Source organism: Stylophora pistillata, chromosome 2, assembly GCF_964205215.1.
Source record: "Stylophora pistillata chromosome 2, jaStyPist1.2, whole genome shotgun sequence".
Lineage (NCBI taxonomy): Eukaryota > Metazoa > Cnidaria > Anthozoa > Scleractinia > Pocilloporidae > Stylophora > Stylophora pistillata.
This window is the reverse complement of record NC_142520.1, coordinates 11,674,236-11,694,653: the sequence shown is the minus strand read 5'-3', so window position 1 is coordinate 11,694,653 and position 20,418 is coordinate 11,674,236. Positions and strand designations below refer to the sequence as shown.

Sequence of the window (20,418 nt, the reverse complement as noted above, 5' to 3'; positions counted from 1 at the left end):
GGGGGGGGTTGATTATTAGAGGGGGGGGCTTAATATAGGACTTACAGTATATCATTCATGTATAGCATACATGTATGTCATACATTCCAACAGCTGAGCATTGTCCTGGCAGGGCAAGAGCTGTTCTCAATAGGATTGTTGACAGTGAAGTACATGTATTCTGTTTCTGAGAAAAAACCATCTATTGTCAAAGTAGAACAGCTTCACAGATGCAAACAATTTGAGTAACCTTCAGGATAGTCGGTTTAAGCATTAATTAATAAAAATGGTTAAATTTTCAACTTTTAAACGAGTATGATCATCAAAAAAGTTTACAAAGTAACATTTTTCTTCTCAGAGGAGGGCTTTTTCACATCAAGCTTTGCCTCTGACAAGTCTTCCTTTCTTTTCTTTGATGGTTGCTCTGTTGTCTGACCATTCACATTCCCATTTTCTCTTTCTCCTTTATCTCTCCCATTTTTAGATTCTTCTTTTCTATTTTTCAGCATATCTTCACTTTCCTCAGACTCGTCAGATCTCTGCAGGAGTATTAAAACATTTTCTAGATGGTTCTGCATGGAACTAAGGGATGAAGCAGACTGGGTTCTAGACTGAGCTCAACACCCTTAAGAATCATCCTCTAATTTCTCATAACAATAACGACTCCACATCAAGCGGCAATTACGTGATGAGAACAAACTCTTCAAACAAGAAAAATATTGATTGATTCAATGCCATATTCTCAGAGTACAAATCATATGACGTATGTGAAAGGCAGTACCAAGAATTTAATTTCAGATCTTGGAAGTAGAAGAGGGTGTAATCCCATGTACATGTAATTATAAGGCCTCTGGTGTTGGCGTCATTGTATCCCCAACAATTTGTAATTAGAATTTGTTAGGTGACGTCATAGACATGAATATGCAACTTGAGTCATTTGCTAGTACGAGGAATTGCGAGAAACTGCGAGATACCACTGGGTAAATATCTTTGTTTGATTGTAAGGGATAACTGTTTATTATATCACTATCACAGTTTGGTGTAATTTAGATTTTGAAGCATATTCAACTTCCTTTGTGAAAAGTACAGTGACTGACAGAAAGCTGGTAACACATCCCCATTTAAAAATGTACTTCACCATTTTAAAATGTACTTGACATTTCAGGTATCTTAGTTCCTGAATGAGCCAATCAGATCTCAAATGCATTTTTAATTAGCTCTCTGGGAACTAAGTTCCCGTGTCAACCAATCAGAGTTGGTTTGTAATATGGACTTTGCTCTTTAGGAACTAAGTTCCTCACTAAACCAATGACATGGAAGAATACATGACGTGACATTTCTAAATTAAGGTTCGCCTGTTTTATCTATGTCAACACTAAATAGAGCAGACAACAATGTTACACTTTGGAAATGAGTCGAATACACGATGGTCTACACGGCAACGAAAAGGCATCTGATACTACACAATTCTGTAAAAAATGCTACAGCGGTTTTGCCGCGCTTTTTACCAGCGCTAATACATATATCTTATCAGTAGTTTTGTTGTGTAGTATCGCGGATTATTATTAGAAGTTGTGCCGTAGTTTGACGAGCCCGTAGGGCGTGTGAAAATACAAATAACGAGTAAAATTTTTACTCAGCGATACTATACAACAAAACGTCTAATAAGTTATTTATTATCCAACACGCCAAACTGTTATATACATGTTGTTCAGTGCGGGTGAATTTCGCGGATATTTATTTACGGGGAGTGCGTGACAGAAGTATGCGAAGCAGTACCAAACTGGCGCGTTGTTTTGTTGCTGTTTCTATTTTCTTCGATGAATTAAAGGAAGAAGTTTCCTGGACGTCGAGCTGTTCTTCTTCATTTGATTCATCTAGTAAACTTAGATCTATATTTGCCAGCCATTCTGACTCTTCGTCGTCGGATGTATGATTCAAACTGGCTGCCGTTTTGTTTTTCGTCATTTAACTACAAATCCACCGTCATTTAACTACAAATTCTCCGCTTGCGCGATGCGAGAAAATCTGTTCAACCGATACTCTAGAGTACAAATACCGCGTGACATTTGTGCTCAACCAATCGTTTCGTAACATTTTCAACGCTGTAGTGTATGTATAAAGGGCAGAAATTTCCTATCCGACGCTTCAAATGCGTTGTTTATTTTGTTTCGGAAAAGTATTTCGCTACGGTTCAATGATCTCGTCTCGGATTGGTGAAAAAATGACAGGTGTATTCATGCGTGGAAATGAACTTACACTTGCGAAACGAGATGTAATCGGCGTTGAGTTTCTTGTTTTCCTCTCCTCTCTCGTGAGTTAAAAAAATCCATTCCCAAAGAAAAATTAGGCAGATCTTCATCGGCTTATTCGCTTGTTGTCATGTCTAGTTTAACTTTTTTACGGACGTTTTTCCCGGTTTTTAATGAAAAATGCTGAAGTCACTCGCGCGAAAAAAAACTGTCCCGAGGCATTTGACGTCACCAGCGTGAATCAGTGGGAAGCACGCTCGCGCAATTGAGTTTGATTGCACGACTCTTAGAAGCTATGCTGTAATAAGCAACATAAACCGGTCTAAAAACTTATCGCAAGAGCAACATTGCCGGGGGAGACTGTTTTGACTTGTGTACATCACCATTTCAAAACGTACTTGACATTAAAGGTATCCTAGTTTCAGAATGAGCCATTCAGATCTCAAATACATTTTTCATGAGGTCTTTGGGAACTAAGTTCCTGTGTCAACCAATCATATTTGGTTTGTAATATCAACTTTGTTCTTTAGGAACTAAGTTCCTCAACAAACCAATGACATGGAAGAATATATGACATGTCATTTCTAAATTAAGGTTTGCCTGTTTTATTCATGTCAACACTAAATAACACAGACAACAAATTGAATTTATGACATGTCAGAGCCGCGCAATCAAACTCAGTATCTGTAAGCGTGCTCCAGATCTCGATAGCACACGCTGTTGGCGCCTGCAAATGGCTTCGCCAGAATTTTTTTTCTTTTTTCGCGCGAGCGGCAAATTTGTGAACACGGTGAAAAATATTATACTTCGCGACAATAATGGATAAAAATAGAGACTCGGCCCACTAATCCCAAAACGAAGACAATTTTGCGACCTTTTCCCTTTGGCTAGAATGCTTAACCGAGGCAGAAAAAGAGAAAAACAACAGGAAACGAGACTCGGTATCAGCGCTGTCACGATTCGCTTCACTGAACAAACACTTCTAAGATAGTGTTGTCCGTTATTCGTGTTGAATTTCGGATGCAAAATTTCACCGGCTACGTTATAAAACAATTGGTTCATGTTTTTAGCTGTGCACTATCGACTTATGGAGCACTTGGGTTTTTCTTCCCAAGGAATTCAGTCCTCAGAAAAATAGTTATCTCCACCCATCTTCGCTTAGCTTCATCTCGGGTAAGATGTCTAAAAGAGATGTTGCCTCATTTCGCGCCATGAAGTAAATTTTGGCGGGGAATAGACCGTGACCGCTGTTCTCTTTCGTGTTTCCCAAAACACATTACCAACGGATTCAGCCGTGTCTTGCGACATTCAAAACGCATATATCACTCCACCGAGCCACCAAATGACATTGGTTGGACAAGATTGAATGTGGTTCGCGAAAAGGATACCTGCGCAACTATCTTGAGAAATATATTGATCGTACGCGATCAATTTCGCAGGAACACCTCTCCTGACCTCACCTGGATCTCTTTCCAATCTCAAGTCAGGTAACCGCTAGCTGAACTATCAGCTGAACTAGCTGAAAGATCTAATTACAGCAAGATTACAAAATATACCTCTATAGTTGCGATGACATCATAAAGCTATTATTTTTCTTACTTTTCAGGAAGATGCAGAGGAATTGTGATATGATCTCGCAATTTCATTGTTGGCGCACGGTATTCCAAAAAAATCCAAAAATGTGTAACGTTTGATGACAAACCTCGATAACTAGTTCTGAATATTTTACAACAGCAGAGCTTTATTTGTTAATTTTTTAAATTGAAAGTCTCTGAACTTCCGAAAAAGAAAAGTTGAAGTCTCATTGTTAACAGAAATTGACTTGAGATTGGAAAAAGATCCAGGTGAGGTCAGGAGAGGTGTTCCTGCGAAATTGATCGCGTACGATCAATATATTTCTCAAGATAGTTGCGCAGGTATCCTTTTCGCGAACCACATTCAATCTTGTCCAACCAATGTCATTTGGTGGCTCGGTGGAGTGATATATGCGTTTTGAATGTCGCAAGACACGGCTGAATCCGTTGGTAATGTGTTTTGGGAAACACGAAAGAGAACAGCGGTCACGGTCTATTCCCCGCCAAAATTTACTTCATGGCGCGAAATGAGGCAACATCTCTTTTAGACATCTTACCCGAGATGAAGCTAAGCGAAGATGGGTGGAGATAACTATTTTTCTGAGGACTGAATTCCTTGGGAAGAAAAACCCAAGTGCTCCATAAGTCGATAGTGCACAGCTAAAAACATGAACCAATTGTTTTATAACGTAGCCGGTGAAATTTTGCATCCGAAATTCAACACGAATAACGGACAACACTATCTTAGAAGTGTTTGTTCAGTGAAGCGAATCGTGACAGCGCTGATACCGAGTCTCGTTTCCTGTTGTTTTTCTCTTTTTCTGCCTCGGTTAAGCATTCTAGCCAAAGGGAAAAGGTCGCAAAATTGTCTTCGTTTTGGGATTAGTGGGCCGAGTCTCTATTTTTATCCATTATTGTCGCGAAGTATAATATTTTTCACCGTGTTCACAAATTTGCCGCTCGCGCGAAAAAAGAAAAAAAATTCTGGCGAAGCCATTTGCAGGCGCCAACAGCGTGTGCTATCGAGATCTGGAGCACGCTTACAGATACTGAGTTTGATTGCGCGGCTCTGACATGTCATAAATTCAATTTGTTGTCTGTGTTATTTAGTGTTGACATGAATAAAACAGGCAAACCTTAATTTAGAAATGACATGTCATATATTCTTCCATGTCATTGGTTTGTTGAGGAACTTAGTTCCTAAAGAACAAAGTTGATATTACAAACCAAATATGATTGGTTGACACAGGAACTTAGTTCCCAAAGACCTCATGAAAAATGTATTTGAGATCTGAATGGCTCATTCTGAAACTAGGATACCTTTAATGTCAAGTACGTTTTGAAATGGTGATGTACACAAGTCAAAACAGTCTCCCCCGGCAATGTTGCTCTTGCGATAAGTTTTTAGACCGGTTTATGTTGCTTATTACAGCATAGCTTCTAAGAGTCGTGCAATCAAACTCAATTGCGCGAGCGTGCTTCCCACTGATTCACGCTGGTGACGTCAAATGCCTCGGGACAGTTTTTTTTCGCGCGAGTGACTTCAGCATTTTTCATTAAAAACCGGGAAAAACGTCCGTAAAAAAGTTAAACTAGACATGACAACAAGCGAATAAGCCGATGAAGATCTGCCTAATTTTTCTTTGGGAATGGATTTTTTTAACTCACGAGAGAGGAGAGGAAAACAAGAAACTCAACGCCGATTACATCTCGTTTCGCAAGTGTAAGTTCATTTCCACGCATGAATACACCTGTCATTTTTTCACCAATCCGAGACGAGATCATTGAACCGTAGCGAAATACTTTTCCGAAACAAAATAAACAACGCATTTGAAGCGTCGGATAGGAAATTTCTGCCCTTTATACATACACTACAGCGTTGAAAATGTTACGAAACGATTGGTTGAGCACAAATGTCACGCGGTATTTGTACTCTAGAGTATCGGTTGAACAGATTTTCTCGCATCGCGCAAGCGGAGAATTTGTAGTTAAATGACGGTGGATTTGTAGTTAAATGACGAAAAACAAAACGGCAGCCAGTTTGAATCATACATCCGACGACGAAGAGTCAGAATGGCTGGCAAATATAGATCTAAGTTTACTAGATGAATCAAATGAAGAAGAACAGCTCGACGTCCAGGAAACTTCTTCCTTTAATTCATCGAAGAAAATAGAAACAGCAACAAAACAACGCGCCAGTTTGGTACTGCTTCGCATACTTCTGTCACGCACTCCCCGTAAATAAATATCCGCGAAATTCACCCGCACTGAACAACATGTATATAACAGTTTGGCGTGTTGGATAATAAATAACTTATTAGACGTTTGTTGTATAGTATCGCTGAGTAAAAATTTTACTCGTTATTTGTATTTTCACACGCCCTACGGGCTCGTCAAACTACGGCACAACTTGTAATAATAATCAGCGATACTACACAACAAAACTACTGATAAGATATATGTATTAGCGCTGGTAAAAAGCGCGGCAAAACCGTTATGGCATTTTTTACAGAATTGTGTAATATCAGATGCCTTTTCGTTGCCGTGTAGACCATCGTGTATTCGACTCATTTCCAAAGTGTAACATTGTTGTCTGCTCTATTTAGTGTTGACATAAATAAAACAGGCGAACCTTAATTTAGAAATGTCACGTCATGTATTCTTCCATGTCATTGGTTTAGTAAGGAACTTAGTTCCTAAAGAGCAAAGTCCATATTACAAACCAAATCTGATTGGTTGACACAGGAACTTAGTTCCCAGAGAGCTAATTAAAAATGCATTTGAGATCTGATTGGCTCATTCAGGAACTAAGATACCTGAAATGTCAAGTACATTTTAAAATGGTGAAGTACATTTTTAAATGGGGATGTGTTTGGTGTAATAAATGGAATTGTTTAAAATCAGGGTTAGTTAATCCTCGCTAGAAGAACAGTATTCTTGGCTACAACTTTTCTCCAACATCTCCTCTCTCCATGCCCTAAAATAAATTCTTAAAATCAATAATTTGATTATACGATATGTGACTCAGGCATTGGCCATTATCCATTGGTTTTGCAAGATGGTACACTGAAAATGTTAACTGTAGTCCAAGCTGACATACAATTTACTATGAGAGAGTGTCTGATTCATACATGATACCTGAATTTTACAGAAAGACATAGTATAGTGAGGTTTAATGTTTTCCTTGTTACATTTTGTGATGCATGAAATAATGTTTAAACTACACATGATGCCTGAATTTTTTCTCAAAATTATTTAGTGGGTGAACCAGGAACGGCTCCTCACACCAATCCTTGCTACCTCCCCTCTGCCCCATAAGAAAGGAATGACACAGAAGTGCAGTTAGTCACTGACCTGTTTTCCTTTATTAGCAAATGTTTTCCTGGATTCCCTTTCCACTGAAGTTGAACCAAAGAAATCAAAAGCAGAGGTCACTTTTTTCTCTTTAGGTTTGACTGGACTGAAACAGAAATAATATTAATAAAAAAAAAAAGATTATTTGATAACTACAAAAATCCATGAATTAGTATTTCAATAATGTCAAGAATGCTGTGTTAAAATTCTCTCTTGGTGACTGTTTTACACTGTCTCCCTCATGTTGTTGTTGTTGCTGTTGTTTTTTTTTTTCACCCTAACATCAGTATGCATATTCTCCATACCATTCTCAATACATTTCCTATAGTGCTGGCAAGGAGAATTTATTTAACAATCAAGAGCTTCTTTCATTCTCAGGACCTCACTGTCTGATTCAGGGGTTATAATTATTAATTTTAACGAAAAATTAAATGCTGGTCACTCCTGAAGATCAAAGGGTGAAATGTGTTAGCACGAAAGCAGTGTCCAAAGGCAAGTCTAACATTCTCTGCCTCTGATGACATAGAGTGAAAAAAGAAAAAAAAAACTTGTACAATTAAAATTTAGCTAGAGAATTCTGTGAAGAATCCAGAGGAATCCCTAGCCAGGGCTCAAAACTAAATTTTCAACTTACTAGCCAAGTGGCTAGTAACATCTTAGATTTTGATGACAATTTCAGTTTACTTACCAGCCAAACTGCTGGCTAGTGGAAATTGAAAACAACTGGCCAAAACTGAATTTCTACTATAGTCTGTGGCTAGTGGGCTACTGTTAGTGTCGAGCCCTGCTAGTTAGACTAATATACAATGTTCTAAATGAACACAAGGGTTTGGTACTAAAATATATCAAATATAATGAAAAAGAGTGTTGAATGTTACCTCTCTTTAACTTGCTGGACCTCTTTAGTTGCTTTTGTTTCTGTGTGTTTGGCAGAGGGTTTTAATTTCTTAGGCACAACTTCTTCCTCATCTGTAGGATACCACATAAAAATACAACCCAAGTGTTATAATATTCAAATCTTATTAAAGGCAGAAAGGTGTAATGGTAAGTGTGCTCAATCCTAAATGAAGAGATCTACCTTCTGCGCAGAAAGGCTTTCTTGCCATTCCCAAAACAATTATTATATCAAAATCACGATTCATGATACTCCAGTGGTATCTTAAGTATGGAAAAGCTTGTCTACAGCTTGCTGAGCATCTCCTTCAAAGATTGCCAAAATCAGATAGCCACCACACTATTTGGCAAGATGTCATTAAGATGAGCTCAAGTCCTATGATTCAAGTTGAAATCAAGTTTTTGTTTGAATTCCTTGACAAGTTCATCATTCCATCTCTGAACACGTCCCAAGCTAGTGATGCAGAACTTGGTTTTTCCAGTGGTTACCTTGCCTGGTTATGGCCAGCAACTGTTTTGAAGCACGATGAAACTTTAATTAGTGAAATGTTGAAGTCTCCATCAGAACATTTTCCTGTAACATCACAACAGGTAAAGATGTCATTGAGAGACCCAGCAGCTATTGACCATTTTCACAAACAAGTGCAGAGGCGGCGATGTTACAAGAAGCACTTAAAGTAATGAAAGATCATGGAGCAGAGTGGTTAACTTTTACTAAGTTGTTTGGAATGGGAGCTGATCAGAGATACCAAGGTCATTTTTGGCATTCAGTTTTAAAGCTTCTTGGAATTCCAGTCAGATCTGAAAATCAAAAAGAAAAGTCAGTGAACATTCCCTTTCATGTTCATGGACAGAACATTCTCACATTGGTCTCTAAGGACAGAGTTGGATTAATTAAATGGGCCACTCATTGGAAATTAAAGGAACCCCAGTTGCTATGTGAGATCAAAGAAATGGCTTTATCACAACAGAGCTCACTCATAGGTAAAGAAGCCACTCCAAACCTGTTTGAGTTCTACGCCAACAACATTTTCAGTCTTCCAGTTAACAATGTTCTTGCAGAAAGACAGTTCAACCTTTCGCAACTGTATCTTAGTGATAACATGTCAGAGTTATCAAAACAGGCTTCAATCACATTTGTTGAGAACATTCTGCACAGTGGAAAAACCAAGACCAGGACCACAGAAGCCGCACGTGAAGTTCATGAAGAAAGAATGAAAGAATATGCCCAAATGCTCACCACAGACCTCTTGCAAGAGGCAAGAAAGAACTTAAACAAGATTAGAGAAAACAGCACACATGGGCCACTTACAGCAAAGGATGTTTACCCTAAAGCTTGGATAGAAAAGAAAGTAAACAATGACTTACCGGATATGATTCAGTCACTAAAAGTTGATGGTCACAAACTTAAACTTCACTGGAAAGCTTCTGCCAAGGGAACATCTGCACTGGAGGGACAAAGGTCATTCAGCCCAACAGTAATTGAGGGAGTTACCAGTACACCTGATGGACAAGTTCCAAGACTCATGCAGCTAGCAGCGCTAAAGGTGTGGAACTATGGGGAGGAGCTACCAATTTATGATCTACCAAGAAAATGCCAGTTGTGTTTACAAAACCTTCCAAATGTCTTCCCACCTCCAACTACTTGTCTTTCCAGGTCCAACATGACGGTGTATATTACGCCATTGCCTACACATGAAGAATAAAGTAGTCATGGGGGTGGCTCAGTAATTTTTAAACATTTTAGATTTGTACATAAGAACTGATTTCACTGACCCACACTGCATGAAGTAAATGTACCTCAACATGAATGCATTTTTACACAAAGAGACACATCTAAAAATTAATAAATGTTTCAATGCAACGTGTTAGAACTCACCTGATAAAAGCATGTTGTATATGCCACTTTAGTTAAATGAACAGAGCTCAATATCAGTTTTAGTGTATGTAGTATGTTAGCTTTGCAACATTGTAACTGGTTTTGCAGGGTATAAGTACAGTGCATGGAGCCAAAGCTGAGACATGCATGTATTTAATCATGTTGTATTGGATCTTGAATTAAATGAATTGAACATTACATTCAAAATGAACAGTAGGTAAATGAAGCTGTAATATATCTGATTTTAAATTGTTATGCATGACTGTAGCTTAGTAGAATATTACAAACATTGAAATGCTGTCACTTCACTACAGCAGTTTAAGACCACAATAAATGTACTATTTAACTACACGTAGATTATATCATTTTAATGTTGCACATGTATAATTAAACATATCATTAGCAGTAGGTAACTTTTAATGTGACAAGTACATGACTTGTGTATAAGTGTTCTTGTCATTAAGTGAATCATTTTGTACAGGAAGGGCAATTAAAGCTAAGTGATGCAGCCAATGTTATGTTACATACAGTTAGTGTACAATGCATAACAGTAATAAATTAGATTTAAACACTGGAACTGTTAAAAATGTGCCAAGTTCATTATCCTGTTTTTCCTTACTCCGTGTAAAAGATAAGTAGTACAAATCTGACCCGTAATGAATCGTCTCTCCTCTTTAAACGTTTTTCTTCGCTCCTATTGTAAATATCTACACCGATGGAATTTTTTTTCACATACAGGCAACTTGTCAGAGCCTCTAAATCTGGACCAACACAAATATGAATATGCAGTGTGGTCGAAAAAGAAACAGTGTATTGGTCGATCCTCCACATTCAAAGCGCCCAAAAGAAATAAGCATTGATTTAACAATCGATATCAGTCAACCATCATCAATAGTACCACCGAGAACTCAAGAAGTGATTGATAATTAACTGCTCTTGGTTCCTGTTGACGAATAAACCGGAGTTCACTCTCGATCTCGGGTGGGCGATATTGAATGTAAGCTAATCGACCCATTACCACCAACACCCCCAAGATAGGGACAAGATAACCTAGTTTATAATCTTACCTCGAGCATCGAGTGCTTGCTTTACTCAGTCGATATATTTCAATCCTCCATTACATCTCGAGCGCGCGTTAAAAACATGAAAATAACTTTAATACGAACAACAGTGGACTACAAACCTCAATTTGCCTTGAAATTACGATGCCAATTCTTGAACTTGACCGTTTCGAAATTCCAAATAATAAATAAACACCACGCGCAATGAATGACAAAACAGTACGAAAAAATAGCATTTCTAACACTAAGTCGATGAAAAGAAAAAAAAAGAAAACGGTGGAATCCTTAACTCCGTTGCAGTCTTCGCAGTTTAAGTATTAAACTATCAGAGACTTTGTGTTTTGATAAGATATTCAACGGTAAAGTTTTAAAAGCGTACAGGGAGAAGTAAACACAACAAGGGACGTCATCTGCGCATGTCTGAAATTTTCCTTAACTCACGTGCTTACGCTGTTCCTTGAGGCCTAAATTTGACTCTAACAATTCAGGCATCGTTAGGCTCCCAATATTGCAGTGGAATTGTGAAGAAAGTTTGCTTTGAAATGGTGAGTGAGGTCATGGACTTCATCCTTAATCCAAAAGCACAGACCTTTTTAGCCATGGAGACATTTTTAATACTACAAACTTCAGAGGGGGAGAGGCGATTAAAGTCCTGGGTCCAGATGTTCAAAGGGCGTATAACTCACTTCAAAGGATAAATCGCTATCCAGAGGATAACTGTTGACAGGAAAGTACCACGCTATCGACCGGATGGAGATTTATCCACGTTATCTACCTTTCTGAGACAACCGGGCCTGTTCTTTTTTTTTCATTTGGATGACACATCGTATTTATTCAGAACAAACACTTCGTGTTTGTTGAAGGTTGCATGTTGCATAGAAAGAAAAGAAATCTACAGGTTTATAATTTTTCTTTCCTTATTTCTTTAATTTCTTTTTAATCTTTTCATTTCTGCAACGTCCTTCTCAGTCTATATATAAAACGAAGGGCTAACGCTCGAAACGTCAGCTTTTGTAATCGTTACGGTGGCCAATTTACCACTTCAACTTTGTTGATATATCCAAATTATTTCGTTACTCCCACCGACGCAGCCCCAAACAGTTTCTTTCCAAACTATCAGCCTTCATATATAAAACACTCGACAAACCATCCAATCGATGAATGATATAAGCGTAAAATTTAAATCATGTGAAATCCTACACCTAAGCGAAAGAAATTCGAATAGTGCCCTTGTTTTAATGCATCATTATTCATCGAGTACGATTAAATATAACTTTTAATATTTTTCTGCTTCAAAAGCTGGCTGTAAAGGGATCTGAACCGGAAAGAGCTATATATCTTCGTTTCTAGACTAGCAATGACGAAATTCGTTGGAAACTATATACATCCTTACAAAGGAATTAATTTGGAAAGCATCAATTATATGTGTGCTTCATTTTGACTGGTTACCAGTCGTTTAGTACCCCCGAGCGTTTTCTACCCAGTCGACTGCTACCCATTGAGTTGAGCCGTTTCGTTCTTTACCTATACGTATATTTATGATGGTGGTGATAAGAAAATATCAAATTGAATTTATTTTAATCATCAGGCATTTCCAGTACATTACGACTATGACAAGATTTATATCCTTCCCATCGATCCACCGATCACAACTCGCTTTGTCCGGATAAACCCAAATGCTTGGATAAATCAGAAAAATATGAAGTTTGACCTGTATGGATATATAATTGATAATGCCAGAACAAAAAGCCCTCTTGGTAGGTTAATTGTAAATATTTTTCGTTATGTTGGAGACACCAGATAATACTGTCGAGTCTCGATTAACTAGACCTCGATTATTCCGAGTTCGGATTATAAACAATTATTGGATGAGGTTTTTGTGATGTCCAGAATAATCAAGGTCGAGGTAAGTGTTATCAGCCGATGCCCAAGGCTGAGGCTGATAACACTAACCGAGACCTTGATTATTCCGGATATCACAAAAACCGAATCTAATAATCGTTTTATTATACATTGCTTTAATGGAAATAACGCTAAACGCATTATCGCAGCGAACACAGTTTATTTTCGAACACTTAAAAATGTACAACTGTGTGGTGAACAAATTTTCTTTGTGTCAAATTTTCTTTCCTTTTTGTAGTGTGGCTCCTGAATATTTCTCTCTTTAAGGCCGATGATTCGTAGAAAAGTTCCTTCGCCACTTTTGTCGATCTTTTAGCATTTTCCGAATCTTTATCTTCAGGTAATCTCTCAATTTCTCGCTGGGTCGATGAAGCGAATCGAGAAGCCATTCTTACTTCGCTGTCCGTGAACTTGACATTGCTTCACTGGAAATCATGCATTGCGCTCAAACTGCAGATTATTCACTAATCTGTAGGTACAGATTAGTGAATAATCTTTAGGTTGCACTGTTTCCCAGAATTAACTGTAAGTGTTTAGCCAATGAGAAGACAGATGGTGACTACGATGTATAATAATTCAGATAGTTAGTGATTTTGATCACTAATAGCCGTTTTGGCATTTTGTCCACCCTTGGCGGTTTTGGTATTTTGTGCACAAGTTGCCGTTTGGCATTTTGGCCACTAGTGGCCGTTTTTGGCATTTTGTCCACTAGTGGCCGTTCTGGCGTTTTGTCCACTAGTGGCCGTTTTGGCATTTTGTCCCCTACTTGCTATTTTGGCATTTTGTCCACCAGTGGCCGTTTTGGCATTTTGGCCACAAGTGGCTGTTTTGGCATTTTGTCCACTACTGGCCGTTTGGGTACTTTGTAGACTAGTGGCCGCTTTGGCATTTTGTCTACTTGTGGCCGTTTTGGTATTTTGTGCACAAGTGGCCATTTTGACATTTTGTCTACTAGTGGCTTTTTCGCATTTTGGCCTCGAGTGGGCGTTGTGGGATTTTGTCCACTACTGGCCGTTTTGGTACTTTGTACACTAGTGACCGTTTTGGCATTTTCTCCGCCAGTGACCGTTTTGGCATGTTGTCCACTAATGGCCGTTTTGGTATTTTGTCCACTAGAGGGCCTTTTGGCATTTTCGCCAGTAGTGGCTGTTTTAGCATTTTGTCTAGTACTGGTCGTTTTGGTATTTTTTCCACTAGTTGGTCATTTTGGCATTTTGTTCACTAGGGGCCGTTTTAGAATTTTGTCCACTAGTGGCTGTTTCGCGTTTTGTCCACTAGTGGCCGTTTTGGCATTTTGCCCACTAGGAACCGCTTTAGCATTTTTTCCACTATTGGCCGTTTTCGCATTTTGCCTACTAGGGGACCTCAGTAGACTTACTGGTTTCTGCCACTCCAGTGAGTGGCAGAAACCAGAAACGCGATGAGCGAGGGGAGGATGCGGGAGAGGGGAAGGAGAGACGAGGTATAAAAGGAGACAAGAAGAAAAACTATCATCGATGAATTACTAGGGAGGTAAATATTCCAAGACATTGTCACAAAATTCAAACAAAAAGACAAACAAAAACAAATTCACAAATCCACAGTGACTCAGCGTGGTCTGTACTCCTATCAACAATGCTATTCGTTGTCACAGAGGTCAAAATGTTGCGGACTCACGAGGCGTAGCCAATCAGATTGCGACATTACTTCTAATTATGGTAAAAACAAAAGCTAAAACCGAAAAGATGTTCCACTTTGGAGTTTAGAATGGTGTGGAAGGGGGTGGGGGGAGGAGGAGGACAGGTCTTATGCCAAAGTTTGCCCCAAAGAAACCATTCACTGAAAAGAACAAATAGAAATAAATAGCCATTAAAATAACAATGTTTTAGGTGCGAATATTCCAATTTTCATAATAGTTGGGAATTCATAGAAATCAGTTTTAACATGGGTGGAGAAAAATGATCATTCAAAAAGGTACAAAAAAATCCAAAACTTCTCATTCTTCCTCCCAACTTATTTCCCTCAATATTTCCCCTCAAACACCTCGAACCAAACCCTTAGTTGGTCTGCTTTTTGTTCTTAAAAGGTCTTGGTGCAAAAATGCTAAGCATTCTGGGCTATGACTAAAGTACAATTACGGTTGATGGAGTTGGGGCTAGTAGGCAAGCTTATGTCAAGAGTCCGCTGGATCTCAAGAATTAGGTTCGTCCTCTGCAGAATAGATTCATATACGGAATAACAGAGGAGGAGTGGATACGAGCCAGGACAGTGATTCGACCATACTTGCCACAGAGATTCCGTTCATACCATTTCATGAGAGGGTAAAGTTTCCCTCTGGATCATTACAGCATCTGACCATCAAGGATAAAGAGAACAACAAATGGGGCGGTGAGCTATTCAAAAGACTATATAATTAGGTTTATCACATATCACATATTACGTATTATGCACATAGCTTTGTGTTGACGGCAGATTGCATTCTATTGCATTCAGATTGCATTGTGATTCCTCTTTCAGTCAGTTCAGCAGGATTGCATTTAAATTGCACCCTAATTGCGTCACGGAATAGTCAGGGTATGGTTAGCTTTCACTACGTTTAACTGAGTTCTTTTCAAGTCACTATCATCATTTATATTAAGTCTGTCTTAAAAAAGTATTCTCGCGAGTTATCGCCCTTGCCTTGCCCTTGCCCTTGGTAGGAGATGGACTTAAAACTTTAAGGTCCAGCCCTTTCCATTAAGCATCTTTTGTCTAGGAAAAGTAAAACTTGTCAATAAATGATTATGGAATAAGAAAGATGATGAGTTTTGACCTCCGTGAGGACATAAAGAAAGATATATTTCGTCTAGTCCCTCGCGTGGAGCAAAGAAAAATTGCACAAAATGGCTTCATACACAACAACATCTTTCTCACTTTTTTACTGAGCTAGAAATTAGCCATCTTTCTTATTCTACTTACAAACATGACGCTATGACATTGCTGCTCGTAGCAGTATGCAGGGCTCGTATCACCTCGAAATGGCTAGCCCACCATTGCCCCTATAGCTCAGTGAGGGAGCATTTGAACGCGGAATCCAAAAAATCTTCCTAGGGACTCAGAATTGAATGTTTTCGTTGTCCAGCGCTCGTGACAAGACAAAAAACACCTTTATGTTACTTATGAAAATATATCACCGCGCTTAAACTTTGCTACTTCATTTATACCATCATTGTCCAGAAGCAGTCAGTCCTTTCGACATTCGTATACTAGTAGTATGCATAGACCTAGCTAAACAGCCTAGCCCACTACGAGTCCGAAGTACTAATCGGAATTAATCAAGTATCTAATTGATCTGCAATCATTATCCACATATTGATACATCATTAAACAAGAAAAGAAAAAAAATACAAATGAAATAATTACTCCCTTTTACAGCAGAAGTAACGTCACAGGAAGTACACTCCAACATTTCGATTGTGACCGGAGAAAGAAGAGTGGCGACCAGTATTTACTCGCAATGAACGATGGAAGATATACAGTATATATATATATCATATTAACCGAGCGTACAGGATGACGACTACATCTCCAATAGCAAAGGTACACTTCTTGTCACCGTGTTTAAGACGATGGCGCTCACGTAAAATTCGGCCGTCCACCAAAGCCACATTGCATCTTTAGTTCTCAACAAGAACTTGGTACGCTTAAGTAAATCTTTGTCATCCAGCTGGTGTGGCTGTAATCAGGCAGGATATTGGCATTGGGGAAGAGTAACGTGTTTAGTGTCAATGTAAGAAGTTGTTTGGATATATCAACAAAGTTGAAATGGTAAATTGGCCACCGTAATGATTACTAAAGCTGACGTTTCGAACTGACGTTTCGCTCCGACGAAGGGCTAACGCTCGAAACGTCAGCTTTTGTAATCATTACGGTGGCCAATTTACCATTTCAACTTTGCTGATATATCCAAATTATTTCGTTACTCCCACCGACGCAGCCCCAAACAGTTTCTTTCGAAACTATCAGCCTTTATTCAATGTAAGAAGTTGGACATCTTCCTCTTGGTAGCACAGCGTACGATTATTAAGGGTCACTTCGACGTCCGGATTACTTTGCCTAACTCCTCCCAGCTGAGCGGTCCTTGACCAACTGTCTTATAGAACGCTGACACATTAACCCGATCAGTCGCTCGAATTGCCCGCCCCACCAGGGTGCTCGGCTGAGGTTGAACTGCTAGATGGTGGACTGATCACTTAGATACGAGTGGAATCTTTTATCTTTCCGTACATTCTTTAGCCACTTGCCTGCAGCGACAAACGTCTGGCTGTCGTCTGAATAGATCTTCGATGGTCGTCTTCTTCTGGCAATTAACCGTTTCATGCTCTTGATGAACTCTGTACTCTCCAAACTGGGCAGCACATCCAGAAACACTCCTCGTGTTAGACTGCAGGAGTACAACACCACATAGGCCTTTTTCTCTTCCTTGCGCTTGTCACGGTATTTCACAGGCCCGGAAAAGTACACGCCTATCACGTTGAAAGGTGTGTTACCTTCTGTTGTTTCTATTGGCATGGGTGCTGGTGGTGGATTTTGCAAACGCCACGGCTTGAAAGCGTTTGCTCCCGTTGCATTTTTTCACGATTCTCTTCGTCAATTTCCGAAGACGTGGTATCCAGAACTTCACTCTCGCCATGGTTAGACCAACTCCCCCATGGAGTGTAGTGACGTGAGCCCGTTGCACTATCTTCGATACTAGTAGAGCTGAGTCAGGCAGGTGTATTAAGTACTCACCTTAGATCCGTCCTCGACATTCCAACACACCTTCACTAGGCTGCAGGTTCAGTTGTTCTTGGTCTTGGTCAAATCTGGCGTGTATAATCCCCTGTAGCTGTGCTCTCTTGACTAGAAACATCTGACATTTCTCAACCTCAGCTGTAGTCAGTGGTCCCTTCGTCTTGCTGGAGAAGCTACGTGAATTATGCAGGAATCGCATGACCCAAGTACCAATCCTCATGGCCTTACGCAGTTCGAACTTCCTTAGGACCAAATCCAAGGTATCACGGGTCTCGAATCCAACCGCGATCTCTTCTTGCTGGAGCTTTCGTTCTGCCATACTTTCAGGGCTTGGTTCTGGCATGATGTCGTCTGGCCACTTAGCAGGTTCTGAGAGCCAAGCAGGTCCATCCCACCACAGGTCTGCGCCTACCACACTACCACCACGGCTTCCTAGATAGGAGGGGTTTTCAGTTGACGGAACTTGACGCCACAGCACGTTTGGATGAGACTGGATTCTATTAACATGTTTCTGCACAAACTGACAGTACTCCCCTTTATCGGCAATCCAGTGTAGGGCAACAGAACTGTCCAACCAGCAACGGTCTTTAGTCGCAAGAGTTAGTCCCTCTAGCGCTTGGCGTACATTGGTGATTAGATTTACGGTCATGTGACCTGACAAGAGCTCCAACCTAGGAATCGTAAGACCTTGTTTCGCTAGACGGGACTTTGCAGTAACTAGCCCTTGTGATGTACCTGAAGCTTGCTTTACTACGGCTCTCGGTTTCTCGGATTCGCACTTGCAGGAATGCACGACGACAAACGTCGCCAGCCACTACCTTAGGATGGAATCGGTTTCGAACAATTACACTCCACAGCTTGTTTTGTAATTGAGGTCCAGCATGGAGGCAACCGTTCAACGACGGGGCTTTCTCTTGTGCACGCGCAGACGCGTCGTACACCACTCGCAGTTTCGTTGTCTCAGCATTTCTTCTCACAACTGCACGATGAGATAGAATGAACTCTCTTCCAGTAACTTCAACTGGTGCTCGCTCCACTATGCCTTCTTCCAGGTGTTCTCTGATCACAGCGTCATACTCATCTAGCAGGTCAGTCTTCCTCAGCTTCCGTGCAAGAGTGTTTAATCTGCGCAAACTTCCTTCCCGGTTATTTGGTAAAGGAGGGCAGTTTCCCTTCCAAGGTAGCCCAGTTTCGTACCATCCTTCCGGAGAACGAACTAACTGTTCCTTGAACTCTTCATAAACAGCATTCTGATCTCCGGTTGCAGAGTCCGCCAGTCTTAATACGTCAAGAGCGCACAACTTCTCATAGCCAGCATTAGAGTTTACAGCTAACAGCGCAGGCGATAAGCCACTATCAGCCCCAGGAGATAAGCCACTATCAGCCCCAGGCGACATAATTTTCCATCCAAATCTGGTAGACTTAGCAACAGGATCTCCCCGGCGTCCTACTCGCAGCCGCTCCCCAGTGCGTATTTTAGCGAAGTCATTGGCTCCCAATATGATGTAAACGGGTAACATTTGCTTCGTGTCTTCATCATCCATTCGTACTCTCTCGAGGTGTGGATTTGCTTCAATTAAGTGCTTGTAGCTAGGATTCTCCAGGACCAATAACTCTCTCTTGTTTACTTTCGTAATGTCCACGTCGAGCTTAAAATAACCGGCGACGGAACTTAAGACCACATCAAATACTTGCATGGCTCTTGTTGTGATTCCTGTCAACATGGCGACTTGTCGTAACCCCGTAGACTTAGGGCGTACCTTTATTAACTCAATTGCGGTTGATGAAATGTACGAAGGGCTTGCCTGTGCTCAAAGATGGCGGCTTCATGTTTAGATTTCCGATGGATCAGCTCTATTTTGCTTGCCAATTGTCGCATGCATTTATCCGCCTCGTCAACCGATTCTTCAAATTCTTCCGCCCATTCGTGAACGGCTTGTTCGTCTTCACCTTCAGCAAACTTCTTCTCCTCTATAGACTCTTTCAGCGTCGTAACTGCAGTCACCACACTCTGAAGAGAAGTTCTGTGTCTCTCCAACGCCACTCGATCATCCTTTTGGAGGATTTCGTCTGTCTTCTTGACTCTAAACCTTAACGTTTTAATTTTCGCGTTTAACTCTGCCTCTTCCTTTTCCATACTCGTTCAGCCGCCCCCTCGTGGTCGCCAGTTTGTCGAAAACGCACCAACACCTTTCCTAATTATTCAGCTCCTTTATTCTAAGAATCACTTCGTTTAAACTCCAGGCTTAACTACAGCATCAACCGACACGAGCGCAGGCAGGATCGCTCTATTTAACTAAGCAGCTACGTGATACCTAAGAGTACAAAGTACATTTTGGGAAATTGAGTGAAGTCATCTCCGGTCATACACAACAAAGAACAATAACAACTAAACGAAATAATGCATTGTTCACGGTTCCCGACATTTTTAAGCATTTCAACAGATCTCCTTCTTGTAAGAACAAATACTCCCTTTCGTGCTTTAGTATTCTGGATTCTGCTAACAACTCAATTGATTTAAAACTCAAAGAAGCTTTTTTTATATAAATGAGACCAAACCTGAACTTAACAAACAATTACAGCATTATAACACTTTTCTAGCGTTTTAGTTCACACCTTTGAGGTTTGTTATCACGTTGTAACTAGTACCCGCTTTTGTATTACATCATACTGTAAATATTTTATTCATCTACTTGTATGCTATATAATTACTCACGTTCAGTTACTCATTGATTGAAGATGGCATAAGCATGCCAAAACATGTCTCTCAA

At 40.0% G+C, this 20,418-nt stretch overlaps 1 protein-coding gene across 2 annotated transcripts; it reads right to left on the bottom strand.

Moving 5' to 3' along the window:
- Positions 1-67: 67 nt before the first annotated feature.
- Positions 68-11,395, bottom strand: LOC148737134 (uncharacterized). 2 transcript variants are annotated; one of them, XM_088747292.1, is made up of 6 exons: positions 11,000-11,395; positions 9,422-9,742; positions 8,238-8,854; positions 8,038-8,128; positions 7,160-7,265; positions 68-518 (listed from the first exon to the last, which is right to left on the bottom strand). In XM_088747292.1, exons 3-6 carry the CDS (start codon positions 8,299-8,301, stop codon positions 312-314), a joined length of 468 nt encoding a protein of 155 aa, XP_088603418.1. In that variant the 5' UTR covers positions 8,302-8,854; positions 9,422-9,742; positions 11,000-11,395; the 3' UTR covers positions 68-311. The 2 variants fall into 2 exon arrangements, with proteins under 2 accessions (XP_088603418.1, XP_088603417.1); XM_088747291.1 differs by having other exon boundaries at positions 11,116-11,395.
- Between the last annotated feature and the right edge of the window lie 9,023 nt (positions 11,396-20,418).